The 14,380-nt window shown below is 40.6% G+C and overlaps 1 protein-coding gene across 1 annotated transcript in view; it reads right to left on the bottom strand.

Annotated features, from left to right (window-relative positions):
* Window positions 1–879: 879 nt before the first annotated feature.
* lrch1 (leucine-rich repeats and calponin homology (CH) domain containing 1) overlaps window positions 880–14,380 on the bottom strand; it is a 117,821-nt gene continuing 104,320 nt past the window's right edge. Inside the window, exons 16-19 of the mRNA XM_053328457.1 lie at window positions 8,979–9,088; window positions 5,733–5,870; window positions 5,457–5,534; window positions 880–1,334 (exon numbers count right to left, since the gene is read on the bottom strand). Of these exons, the coding sequence (XP_053184432.1) occupies window positions 1,041–1,334; window positions 5,457–5,534; window positions 5,733–5,870; window positions 8,979–9,088 (620 nt within the window). The 3' untranslated portion in view covers window positions 880–1,040. The remainder of the gene's footprint in view (window positions 1,335–5,456; window positions 5,535–5,732; window positions 5,871–8,978; window positions 9,089–14,380) is intronic.

Below are 14,380 nucleotides of genomic sequence, written 5' to 3'. Positions count from 1 at the left end.
ATGGTACCAACTAGCTGCTGGGAAAGTTCTGCCACAGTTAACTGGAGCCAACCAAGACAAATACTATTGTTGCCTACCAGGCCGCTAAATACTGTACAATAATCATCTATAAACAATCAGTAATCTGAATTTGTTTTGTAAGGGAGGGGACATCCATACTGAATGGGTCTTAATGTCTCTAAAGGACACACTCAAAAAAGTTGGTGGTGGTGAACGCACACAACCAGAAGACAAATAAAGCAGGAGCTGGACCAATACCTGCATTGTGAGCTGCAGTGTGCAGACCTGTCTCTTGTTTCTCTAAAGGACAGACTGCAATCATTGTGTTTTGTTGTTTTCCAGGACCAAACAGAATAATCATGGCTTCAAAGGTTGACGAAAAACAAGAATTATATTCTAAACCTTTGAAATCCAGGAACTCGTCAGCCCTGCACTGCTTAGCCGTCCCTGCTGTATGAACACTGACGACATCAGCCACTTCTAGTAACCTTCTGCTCCACGTTTCCTGCTTCTCTTTAGAGTTTCTGTGTAAATTTATTGCAAAGGCAAAAACGTTTCAGTGAGCTGATATTTCCCAAACACGCAACAAGAAGAAGAAGAGAAAATCAAACAAGGATTACAAGGCAAGGAGAGAGGCATGGGCTCATGCTGATGCTGCGTTCATATCACATGGGTACGTCTGCTTCAAAGATAATCTAACTGTATTTGCTCTGAATGGATAAATAAAATGTGAGTGAAGTTGTTTTTGTTTGTTTTCACTTAAAATACACACTTTAAAGGTGCAGTGAGTAGGATTTAGTGCCATCTAGTGGTAAAGGTACAGATTGCAACCAACGGAATAATTTTATTCACTTAGCAATATGACAAAATAATGAGACCTTTACTACTAAAAATGAGTGTAGTCGCTCTATAATCAAGTTTCATTTTGAGCGTCATCTTTCCCATGTGACATGAACGCAACACCTCAAAAATACAGAGGAGGAGCCTGTGCATAAAGAGGGAGGGGCAGTCAGGTGACTGACGGGAGGCCGTTGTCACGGTTACGTCAGCTCGCTCCAACTATAGGCAACGAACAGCAGAACTAGGCAGAGGATGTGAACCAGGCTTGAGCCAATAAGGTCCCAGATTTGCCAAGCTGGAGGCGGGGTTTGAGTGGTAACAGAAACCAATAAGGGAGTCTCTGACACCCCAGAGGAGGCGGGGTTTGGAGTTGAGATTGCCTCTTCCTGTTTCCTGTCCGGAGAGGTTGTATCCATGCCAACCAGCGCCTGAACTGTGGTGCGAAGCGGTTGTAGGCGGCACTGGGTGATGTCATAGGGGGAACAGAGGGAAGACTGGTGTCCCCATCAGGAAAAGAGGAGGAAAATAAAAGAAGGAGGAAGGAGGGACAAATGCAAATAAGGGGAGGAAGAATAAAGGGGAGGTGGGAGTAGGAGGGAAGAAATTAAACAAGGAAGGAGAAAAAGAACGAGGTCGAAAGAAAAAACAGAAACGGGAAGTAAGAAAGAAGTAAGGAGTAATGAAGATGGAGTGAAGATGAGAGGCGTAAACAAGGGAATGAGTGGAAAAAGGAGGGAACAAAGTTGGAGTTAATTGAAACAAGAGAGAGGAGGTGACATGTTTACAACCCAAAAATGGGAGAGGAGGATGTAAGAAAAGAAGAGGAGGAAAGAGAAGGGATGAAAGACAAGGAAGAAGCAAAAACCAGGAGGAAGAAGAGAGATGAAGGAGAGGAGAGGTGAAGAAGAAGAGGTTAATGTGTGTGATGACGACAACAAACCATTGCAGCAAAACCAAAGATTCAAAGTCGGTTTGAAGGAAGACAGAAATATGAAAAGTAAAAGACAAAATGTATGAAGGAGGAGGTATCAAAAAAGAGGAAGAGAAGAGGAAAAAGGAAGAGGAGAAGAGGAAAAGGAAAAGAGGAAGAGGAGGAGAACATGGTGCGATCCAGCCGGAAAGTAAAAAGAGAAAGAAAAGGCAGGAGGTTAACCAATGGACACAGAGGTCAAAGGTCACAGAAAAGAGTTTGAGCTGGTGAGGTGAGGCGGGGCAGACATAAGTTACCATGGCAACAAGCAGGCATACTTACTGAGAGGACGGAGATGTAAGTTTCACACCGTTTGACAGGTGAGCTCTCCTCTCCTCCAGTAAACACGCTACAATGAAGTGAAGTGGCTGATGGGAGAGCCAGTGCAGTCAAGCCAACACGTTAGCTTCCAGAGGCTATTAGCATGTTAGCTTCCAGAAGCTATTAGCACATTAGCTTGCAGAAGCTACTAGCACGTAAGCTTATAGAACAGCCATCTTCAACTCATTCCACAAAGGGCCATGTGGCTGCAGGTTTTCATTCCAACCAAGCAGGAGCACACATGCACACCAATCAGCTGACTGAAGAGTGAGTTCAGCTGATTAAATGAATTGAGCCAGGTGTGCTCCTGCTTGGTTGGAATGAAAACCTGCAGCCACATGGCCCTTTGTGGAATGAGTTGAAGATGGCTGTTATAGAAGCTATTAGCACATTAGCTTGCAAAAGCTATTAGCACATTAGCTTGCAGAAGCTATTAGCACATTAGCTTGCAGAAGCTATTAGCAAATTAGCTTGCATAGGCATTGTCAGTAGTGCATTCAGGCTGCAGGAGAGACTTGAAGAAGCCAGCAATCAGCAGTAGCAGCAGTGGTGGAGGTCAAAGGTCAACCAGTCAGTTCAGAGACATGGTTCAGAACCAGAGAGAAAAAATACCTTCAACAAAACACTGTTCTGTATGTACATATTAAACTTTTAATGGTCTTTATTCTCTTCAACACTTCTAACACTCAGCTGAAGTGTGTCCAGAATATTGAAATACAAGTCTGATCTAGTTCTACATACGCTGCATTGCATATTACAAGACTTCTAATTACTGTTACATCTTTTTTAAATGTACTTATTCATCTCTATAAATGTTCCCTGTTTTGTGTAACTGATGCTATTTGAGATGATTGAACTCTGAGCTCTCCTTCACACCTCTGTGTACCTTTGTTCTGCCACTTTCCCGGTCCATGACCATGGAATCTGTGCTGGAAATAAATTAAAGTTTTGACACCATTTTGAATGCAAATTCAGGAGGTTTATCTCCACCCCGTTACTGTAGTTACAGTCAAATCAAGCGCACCTCATTGAACTGAACAGCTTACACAAGTCTCATGTTTTACCTGTAAGACTTATGTCAGAGAAATAAAAAGCTTGTTTCCTAGTGTTAGTTATAAAATCTAAACACATGGTGGAGCGTCTCTCTGCTCTGTCAACAGTGGGCCAGCTGACCAATCATGTAACATCATCACTCAGGGACAACCGCAGGACTGATCTGTGGTCACTTTAATTTCACTTTAATGAAGTCACTGTGCAGATTGTTGAAAATGCACTTTTACTGCTCATACTTAAAACCCTTTCTTTAATGTTAATACTCAAAGGAGCTAAGACATGTAAGTAAATCATTTCTCTGTTTACTGATCAGGACCATTAAAGTGTTAAAACATCAAATATAAAAATACTAAATAACACAAACACATCAAATAATACAATTACATTCAAATCCAGAATGATGAAAATCCCAAAATGCTTCAATAACCATTACCAACACTTCCACCACTCACTTTCCTGCTTTAATGATGATGTCACTGCAACTGTAAATATATATAATACAGATGTTCACCAATGTATAAAACATTATTGCCCCAACAAGCAGCAGTCAGCAAAATGTACCAATGCACCTCTTAACCAATTAAAATGCCTCTCTATCTTTAACTGGCATCCTACTGGCTGTGAATGCTGCCTCTCCAGGATGATGCTGTGCTGAGTGTGCAGAACACTTCATGTTGATTAACACTGTAGCACATTTAACATCAGCTGTGTCCCAATTCAGGGGCTGCATCCTACGAAGGATGCATTAGAAGGCTGATTACATCATAACCCAGCGCCAAGGCTGTCCCAATTCCAAGGCTCCTACAAATGCACCCTACAAATGCACCTTCAAATGCACCCTACAAATGCACCCTTCATATGCACCTTCAAATGCACCCTGCAAATGCACCCTAAAAATGCACCCTGCATATCGCTACTATCCTTTGCGGCCTCCCATATCCCAAGATCCTTTGCACGCCGCTGCTCATTCCAGAAAAAAAACGCTTCTCCTCTTCCTCCAGAACAAGGAAGATTCAAAATAAAATCAAAAATTGCTCTGGCTCAATCACTTTTTAAACTTTCTTTCTACTCTTTCACTTCCTTTTGTTCTTTCTGTCTTACTTTGGCGGGCCTGGGCTTCAGAAATCATGACGTAACGGTAAGGGCGGGAACATCTGGTAACGCAACTAGGAAATCCTCCGAAGTTGCCTTTGAAGGCCGGGTCCTACGAAGGATGCAGCCCCTGAATTGGGACACAACTATTGTCTTTAGCTCTCTCTTTCCTGCCGCTGTATTTCCCAGAATCCACCTGTCAGAGCATCTGAACACTGAATAGACTGTATTTCTGAACTGGGACACGTGCATATATATTATCTCTCTCTCCCTCTCTCTCTCTCTCTCTCTCTCTCTCCCTCTCTCTCTCTCTCTCTCTCTCACACACACACACACACACACACACTAAACCAACAGTCAGCTCAGTCAGCTCAGAGTGAAGCCGCTGATCTGATGGACTCCTGTCATGATGGAGGAAGCTGGGAGCCACAGGCAGCGATGACAGCGGTGATGACTCAGCATTAAATGATTAAATGTAAACATTAACCACCCAGTTTTTTAAAAAAGCGATGAGAACAAAAAGGAGGCTGATAAGAACATGAACCAGTGCTGAGAAGAAGGCAGGGTGGCTCTCCAGCTTCTCTTTAGACATTTAGAGATTTCACTGGAGTATGTTACACTGGAAATGATTAGAATCACATCTCTGATTAGGAGTCCTGATTTTAGGGGTTGAGAAGTGGACCGTCAGCCTTCCTCTCAGACCTGCTTCACACTTTAGTGTTGTCATCAGTGTCCTGCAAAAGCTCTGACTTTAGTTTTCACATTACTGATATCAATCATGAGATAATGAAAGCTGCACATGTGTACAGATTCTTTCTGTCACATCCAGCAAATGTAATAAAGTAAAAGGAACTGAGATGTTTTGCAGGACACCTTCGCACTTCTCTCTACATAATACAGTGTGTATTTGATCTGTCAGCCCACTGGAGCTACACTGAAACCCTGCTGATGATTTCAGCTGATATTTTAAGGGAGAGGAGGGGAAAGGAGGGGGGGGGGGGGGTTCTCTGATGAACTGGGGGGGTTTCAGGTTGGAGGTTGCTAGTTCAAATCTCTGGACTGACTTGGTTCAGCTGCAACTTCACAGTAAAAACTTGAAAATGGACCCCAGTTAATAGAGAGAGAGGGGGGGTGTCACTGTTCTCACAGCAGTACAGTGGTATAAAGGAGCATGTCTTACCTCTGGCACTCCTATCTTCCTGCACGCGTCCAGGAAGTTCTCAACATTTCTCCGACACTTGGCCATGCTGAGTTTGGGCTGGAAGCACAAAGTCACACATTCAACTTCATTTCAGAGCAGCTTGTTTTATATCAGAGAAAAAAAGTTGAGTTCAGAGATTAAAACAGATGACAGATGCTCTACACTGCTAAATGTTATGTGCACAGGTTGCAGAGTATCATGAATATTCATCTCTCTTTGGGGGTCAAAGGTGGTGATTGGCTGTCTGAGGCGTACCACTGCAGGTGAAGGAACGTGAATGCTGGCGACAGATCGAGGGCGAATGTGGTTGGCCAGATGGCAGAGCACGACTCCGTCCATCAGAGACGAGCCCAGGTCTTCAGGAAGAACCACCTTCAGTCTGCTCTCAATGCTCTGAGGACAGACAGGGACTGGTTACAGCTATATATACGTGTGTGTGTGTGTGTGTGTTCCTACCACACTACATTTCTGACATTATACAGCATGTAGTGTATCAGGGAATTTCAGCGTGGGATTGCGGGTATTGCGCACAATTTAATTGATTCCCGCAAATCCAACACTCATAATGCGGGAAATTCACGCACACATTTACAGCGATGTATATTAATGTTCAACCAACGTCTGCAGCGGGCCGGAACCGCTGTGTTCGACTGTCTGACTTCGACCCTGAACACACCTGTAGCTCTCTGAACCTCCCGCTAGCATAACACAGACAAGCTAACAGTGATATTAAGTTTAAGGAAACAAACACAGACCGCTGGTTAAAACATAAATCTACATCATCTGAGGCAGAACCTGCTCAGAAAAAAACAGCGGAGCCTGAAAAACTAATGAAAACAGGGTCAAGTGATGTCACCATTAACAACGTTAGTCCTCAGACAGGTAACTGTGACATTACTATAGTAACAAGTTTCAGGCTAACCGGCTCAGAGTAAATGAACGGCTCCAACTAAACAGGTGATATTAGCGGCACAATGTGTAAAATGCTGCGGTGCTGCGCGTTTTATCAGCTGATGTTACAAAATGTCAATTTTAAATCACTCAGATGTTTCTCATTCAACAGACCTGAAGAGAGAGAGAGAGGCATTGAACAAAAACATGATGCTACTGAAGCTGAATATAACTACTTAACTGTATAATACTAGAGAACTTGTAATTACTATAAAATATAGTTCAGAGAATAAGTTAACTACATAAAATAGACTCACTAGCTTCCAATCTAATTTAATCCAATACAGCAGCTCTGCTATAAATTCTACATTTATGAAGTTTATACATTTTTTAATGAGAAGGTGAAAATTCTGCTTCATGTTCATTATTGAGTGATTGTGGTGTATTAAGGTGAATTATATTGAAAGGTGTTCCTAATATTTTGTCCACTCCATTAACATACATGAGGAGGTACACCACCACCACTTGACAAAGTAGAATTATCACTTTTTTGACAATGTCAACAAAAACTGAAACTGTATAAACTTCACACAAAAAAAGCAGAATGTATAGCAGAGCTGTTGGATTGGATTGAATTATATTGTATTACAAGTGTTCCCAATGAAGTTGCAGGTGACTGTAGTTCAGAGAATAAAACTATTTACTTACTAAGTATTTACTAAATAACTAATTACTATATAATATAGTTCCTTAAATTGAAGGAAAGTGACAGAATACAATCTGCAGTAAGAATAGGACAGGGTGAGACCTCTAATCCCCCCTAACAAAGTAAAATCCCCCCTATATGAAGCATTTAAGGGGGGAATTCCCCCCTATTTTAAAAAATGAATTTCAGGCCCTGTATATAGTATACAGTGAGACCAGTGCAGGTCTCAGTGAGACCAGTGCAGGTCTCACTCTCAGATGAGAAATTATTACTTTTTACAGTGGTGGGTCAGCTGTGGCTCAGGAGGAAGAGCAGGTCGTTCACCAATTGGAAGATTGATTTAAAAAAAAAAGTTTGTTTATTTGTTTTATCTTTTGTAAAGCGTCCTTGGGTTTGTTTGTGCGCTATATAATCACACCTATTATTATTGTTATCATTATTATTATTATTATTATTATTAAGATTGGCAGTTTGATTCCCGGCTCCTCCAGTCTACATGTCAGTGTGTCCTTGGGCAAGATACTTAACCCCTAATTGCTCCCGTTGCCGTGCCAGCAGTCTATGAATGGTTAGTTTTCCTCCTGATAAGCAGGTTGGTACTCTGCATGTTAGCTCCTGTCATCAGTGTATGAATGTGTGTTAATGGGTGAATGTGACATGTAGTGTAAAAGCACTGCAAGTGGTCATAAAGACTAGAAAAGGGTTATATAAGGACAGTCCATTTAGTCCATTTACCATCTACTATAATGTTAAAAAAACAAAGTGGATCTGTGCTCATGCTGTGTGTTACTGCTGCAGCGCTGCATTTTTACACACTGAGCTTCAACACCTGCTGTGTGTCAGTTTGGTGTGTAAATACTGAAACATCACAGCAACTAGTGTGTGAAATACTTGTGATCATCACATTGAATCAGCACACACCTCTGAACTCTGCTGCTTTTCTTTTTATATCTCTGCACAACATACAGCAGTAACAGCTCATCAATAATTAGCTGCAGACACAGCTGGAGCACACAGTGTTTACAGAACGCTCACATCGTTGTCATTATAGTCATAGTTATAGTGCTCGGTGTGGACAGCCCTTTAAAAGTGCAGTGTGTAGAATTGACTGGCATCTAGTTGAACAGAACTAGAATAAAACATTCAAGTATATTTTAATCAGGGTATAATCACCTGAAAATAATAGCTGTTGTATTTTCATTGTCTTAGAATGACCCCTTCATATTTACATAGGGAGATGGTCCTCTTCCACAGAGGCTGCCATGTTGAACCACCATGTTTCTACAGTAGCCCAGAACGGACAAACCAAACTCTGGCTATAGAGAGAGACTTCCATGTTTTTCCTACATACTTGGAAGGGAAGGAGGAGTGGATGGGTGTTCAGTTGGTTGCAGTCTGCACCCTCACCACTAGATGTCAGTCAAAATCTTACACACTGGTACAGTTTGGCTAATGATGATATGATGATATTTAGTGATGATTTTATTTACAACATGTGTCACAACCCTCTGCATCTGGAATTACTGCATGCATCATGCTTTTATGTAATTAGATGAGAAAATCTTTGCTTTCTTTCACCACAGCAGGTATGATAAGAACAAATTCTACTCCATATGTTTTACCAGAGGTTTTTAAAAAATATTTCATTAAATATCCACAAATATAAATACTCCAACAATAAAGTATTTCTCCCTTTTTTAATCGGTCTCTGCCTGTGATCATTTACAGTGCAAACAGATTCATGTGTAATCTCCCCACTGTCTTTACTATTGTTGCCTGTATGTGTGCATATTCTGTGTCCATGTTTTGTGTTTATAGAGTGAATAAAGTATTATTATTATTATTAACCATAGGAATAATAGACAGAAGGTGGTTAGTCTCTGATGAATAAATGAGTGTCTCACGTCTCTGAGCTGCTCCATGAGCTCCAGCTCCTCTCTCAGCTGCTCCATCTTCCTCCTCATGGTGAATTGAGGATCCACAGACTCCAGACTCTTGTGGCTCCGCAGGAACACTGCAGGTCACACACAAACACACACACACACACACGCACACACACGCACACACACACACACACACACAGAGCAGGGGAAGAAAGCACCGTTAGTCTGAGACAGTGTGAACACAATGTGTCTACATGTAACCCAGCCAGGCCTGGAAGTCATTACAAGAATCACAGAGACATTTCTGAAGCAATAAAACAGTTCATGACTTGGTGAGCAGAATTTGACCAGAGCTGCTCCTGGAGATAAGAAATCACCACTACTTCATACTTCAAGATCTTTGTTGATGGCAGCAGATCACTTTGATACAAATCACAAGTTCACAAGGAAACAGATGCTGGAACTATACAGAGATGCAGCTGAGACATACAAACACACACACAGTCTTTTCACAATAAAGGCTTTAATTCATACTGACAGACTGAAGTTACAATAAATGGGTTGATTTCATTGAACTTTCAGTATCATCAGGGTGACTACACTGAAACATCTCTCCTAAAGCTTCACACTGGTTCAAGCTACTATACCTGAGAAGCTTTCCACTGATGATGATGACAGCTCAAAATACATGATGATTTGTAAAGAGATGAATGGATGAGGTGGATAAAAGCAGCTCACATCAGCCAGAAACTAAGTGCACACATCTTCACAGTGATGAAGTGACCCTCTGTTCATCCACATCTGTCCTCACATACTCACTGACACAGAAAAAGAAAGAATTTTTGCTATAAAAGATGTAGGAAGCTTATATAAGCAGGACAGGGCTCAGTGCACTTTTATCTGTGGCTGTGTCACAGGGGCGCTCATGTGAAGAGAGTTCACTGCTGCGTTCTAACAGCCGGCTGAGCAGCACACTGAACACTGACTGTTACACATTCATCTTTATGTGGTTACAAGATCAACCAGATTGAGTCATTTTACTCCTCTGCAACCTAAAGCTATTTTTACAATCAAATGTGTTATTTTCTTTATTGTTAAGCAGCAATCTCCCTCCTTCACTTACAGATTCTGAAATTTATTTCTAGAAACATTCAGAGCTAATTCATCTCACTAGAATCTGAGGCTAAATAAGGCTTTTTTAACACACTTGACCCTGTTTCCAAAATTCCTCTCTAGGTATAAGTACATAAAGTACATACATACCTGCTCTGGGGAATATGATTTATATAGAAACATTACAGCTGTTGTTGACTCTTTATCAACTCTACTTAAAATTGTCCCCACTCCCCATCACTTGAATGAAATGATATGAATCAGAAGAAGTGGACAGGAAGGTGAATTCATATGCAGAACAAGATTCAGTCACAGAGAAGCTCAGTGTGTAGGAGGACGCTGAGTGGGAAACACGTTTGGCCTCTTCACACACTGAACCACAACACACACACACACACACACACACACATACACACACACACCACTGAGAGGTGAATCACTCAGCTCCTCACTGTCATATTTCCTGCATAAATCTGCCCTGAACAGAGCTTGTGTCTGTGTGAGCACTGAGCAGCCACAGGAGGGAGCTAAAGAGTGTGTTTATCTCCTGCTGTGATCTATCTATTTATCTATCTGATTTCCATCCAGTTGGAATTTATTCACAACTTTATTCTCCACTGAATATACTACCTATATATAATTTCTTAAATAATACACAATATAATTTTACATGTATACATTGAAATATTTTAGAATTGTGTTGTTTAATAAAACTAATGTACTGTAATGACTGTAGAGCTACTGAACTCCAAATCTGTTCAACTGTTTTTAATCAATAATCACTAGTCAAATACAGCTGCAGGCAGAGCAGCTCAGACTCTATGATGATGATGATGATGATGTGTGTGTGTGTGTGTGTGTGTGTGTGTGTGTGTGTGTGAAATTCACTATAGACATTTAAACTGTGACCTGAACCCCTGAAAGCCTAAACACATGACCCCTACCAAATCTGGGTTAAAGGGACAGTTCACACAAATACATAGCAAAAAGAAGCATATTTATCATCCTCAGAAAGTCAGTAGCATGTGTAAAAGTCTCACTATAGAATTCTTTACATGTGATAGTTCATTATAATTACACATGCACAATCCACTCCATGTACTGCTCCCTGTTAAACTACTGATTGTTTATTACACAGAGTTATTACAAGAGAAAGAAGTGTTTTTAAGTTTGTGTGTGTGTGTGTGTGTGTGTGTGTGTGTGTGTGTGTGTGTGTGTGTGATATGAGTGAACTGGCCCTTTAAATTGCTATGGGTCTCAGGTTGTAGAGAGTGTGATGATGCACCTGCAGGTATGTCAGGAACTCGAACCTCTAAAACAAACATGACAAAAGACTCAGTAATGATGTTTGTATAATCCTGCAGGAGAAAGAGAAAGATAATGATGACATCGCTTTATCTCTCCTGTTTTATCTTCTGGATCAAGTCTTTTTACAAGCTACTGAACGCCTCCTCCTCCTCCTCTTCTTCCTCATCTTTTTTTTTTACTCTTCTCTCTAAATGCGTCTCTGTCTCGCTGTCATCTACTCACATTGAGCCTGCAGCATTTAGTTTCTGTGTCTCTTCCACTGACGGGTTATTAATAAAAGAGATTAGTGTGTATTTTGAAAAGCCTGCTTGAGGGTGTATGGGTCCTTCCATCATCTTTTCCCACAAATAAACCACTCTGGCTACAGTGCCAGCAGAGGCTCATGGGTAGTATTTACAGCCACCTGTGGAGCTGAACTGACAGAAACAAGGCTGAGAGTCTACTAGCTGCTCTGTATGGTAAAACAAGACAAACAGAGGAAATGATTCTAACTGATGGCTGTAACATAAACCTATAATAATGGATATAATATAATAATGGGAAAAATACTTCCAGGTTAGCAGCTTCCTCACACTTCACATCTCTGAGCTTTATGATTGACAGCAGGTGCTCTGAAAATAAACTAAACTAAACTGACTGTACTGTATCATTCCAATAGTGTATTCCTTTTGCTTCTATCTTAACCTGCAACATGGCATAAAGATACTGTATAGTTAGTATGTGTGTAGCTGTGTTTGAGATTGATGATAACAGAGATGAATCAGCTCATGTTACATTGCTGACTTTATATTTCCAGTGTAAAGCGTCTCTCTGTTGCTATGAGTTTGGTGCAACAGATGCTCTCTCTACACTACCACAGTACTGCTCACAGATAGTATGTGTGATCTGGCTCAGTCAGCTTGTCTGTGTTGAGTGTGAGAAAGAGAAATCGTTCTCACGGTACTAAATGTTTATTTCTATCCTGAGATTCATGACATTTGTTTGGTGTTTGTGTAAACTGCAGCACTCAATAATATGCTCCTACTGCTGAAGACAAACAGCTTCCAATGTCACTGACTGATGTGTTTACTGATAAACTAATGGACCATGCATCCATTTATGGTCACAATCATTTATTCACACACATTCATGAAATATGTATTCATCACTATTATTGGGACTCATTTGTCTATAGTTGGACCCACTAAGATCACACTCATTTTTATATTTGAAAACTTATACTTTATTTTCATGCATCGTTTCGTCATCACATTCACACGCCTGACTCAACTAAAATGTAACTTTCATCAGCGTTATTTTAAATAAAAATAAAAGAGGGATGTGGGCAGGTAGGTTACAATATTGCCCATAGTGTGGTATCATAGATTGACAGTCTGTTGAACTCTACTGGAAGGATGACCACCGTTATTTCATTTGGTGTTAATTTGTCACTTTTTGTTGGTTCTTCATTCACCTTCACTGTGGCAGGAATGGCAGCTACATTTGTCAGCACCTTGCTGCTCCAGGCAAATATATAAGAGTAAGAAAAGTATTTTATCTGCTGTTCAAGGCTACATATGGTATAAATTTGGGTGAAACAAAGACACACACACACACACACACACACACACACACACACACACACACATACTGATGATTGGTTGTTAATGAGGTCATGAGCAGTGATAATGTGAGCGTGTCAGTGCCTGGTGATGTCACTCTCCCTGAGGTTTGAACCCATTACAGACCATTAGTCATAATCTTATCACACTAAAGCTTTGATGCAGAAACACACAACGTGCTGCATCAGTGAGAGAAGGTTTGTGTAAATCACTGAGGGGAAAAAACTGCTCTCATCAGTGCAACAACAAACTGTGAGATCAGCTCAGAGCAAAGAAAGGACGATGATTACTGATTTCTGAGGCCAGATTTTGTTAATGCAGCAACTCAAAGAGACGTGTCAGATTACTGCAGGGTAAAACAGTCATATGACTAAAAAGAAAAAAAAAGCCCAGTGAGGCTGTAATGTAATTAAACACCAGAGAGAAAGAGACAACACAACATAAAGCTGGTGTATGTCCTGTAGGTGGAGCCAGAGGAGAGACCAAAACAGTTTAAACACATCTCACATCAACTTGCTAAGCTTTACACTAAGCTTTGCCCTAAAGCTAATGCTAACGTTAGCATGCTTATATTAGGATTTTATGGACTAAAGCATTTCATATTTAGCATCTCAGTTTGTTAGCAAGCTTGTGTTAGTTTGTTATCGTATCTCACATCAATGTGTGTTGATGGTAAAATGAAATTACTCCATAAAAAAGACAAAAAAGTGATTCAATCCCAATTTTGAAAGCTTTATACACTATCTAGACAACACAGCCTCCTGCTTCTCATACTTGTGATTTCTGTTCTACACTTCTGCTGGTTGCAGTCAAGGATCACTTCACCTTCATCACAAAATCAGATTTATTTTGTTCACCCCAACTGAAATAGAGCCATGCACTTTGTTTTGCTTATATTAGGCTTTTATATACTAAAGCATTTCATATTCTGCATCTCAGTTTGTTAGCAACCCTAACCCTAACCCACATCAATGTGTGTTGATGGTAAAATATGGCTCATAAAGATGGAAACCACTGATTCAATGTTAAGCATACTCAGCAGATTCCATGCTAACACTTTAGTGTGAAAACTGATACTATTATGGGATGCGGTAACACTGTAAAATAGCCTACGCTGAATAACATCAGGCTAATATTATCACTATAAATGAGCACCATTAGCGGAAGTGCTGAAGGGAGGAGAGAACATACTGTTGTGTGTGGAGTTCAACTTTCATTCATTTAACATTTGACTTTCAGCTATGTGACAGAAGTACATAACTTAAACTGTCTGAACATTTTCTCAGCTAGCTACTCTACTAGCTTGACTACATATTTCCAGCTAGCATATTCCCAGTTAGCTAGCAAGTTATTAGCTTGACTACATATTATTTCTAGCTTGCATATTCCCAGTTAGCTAGC

The sequence above is a fragment of the Scomber japonicus genome, chromosome 11 (genome assembly GCF_027409825.1).
Source record: "Scomber japonicus isolate fScoJap1 chromosome 11, fScoJap1.pri, whole genome shotgun sequence".
Classification (NCBI taxonomy): domain Eukaryota; kingdom Metazoa; phylum Chordata; class Actinopteri; order Scombriformes; family Scombridae; genus Scomber; species Scomber japonicus.
Note: the sequence above shows the minus strand (reverse complement) of the source record. Positions and strands in the feature narration are given on the sequence as shown.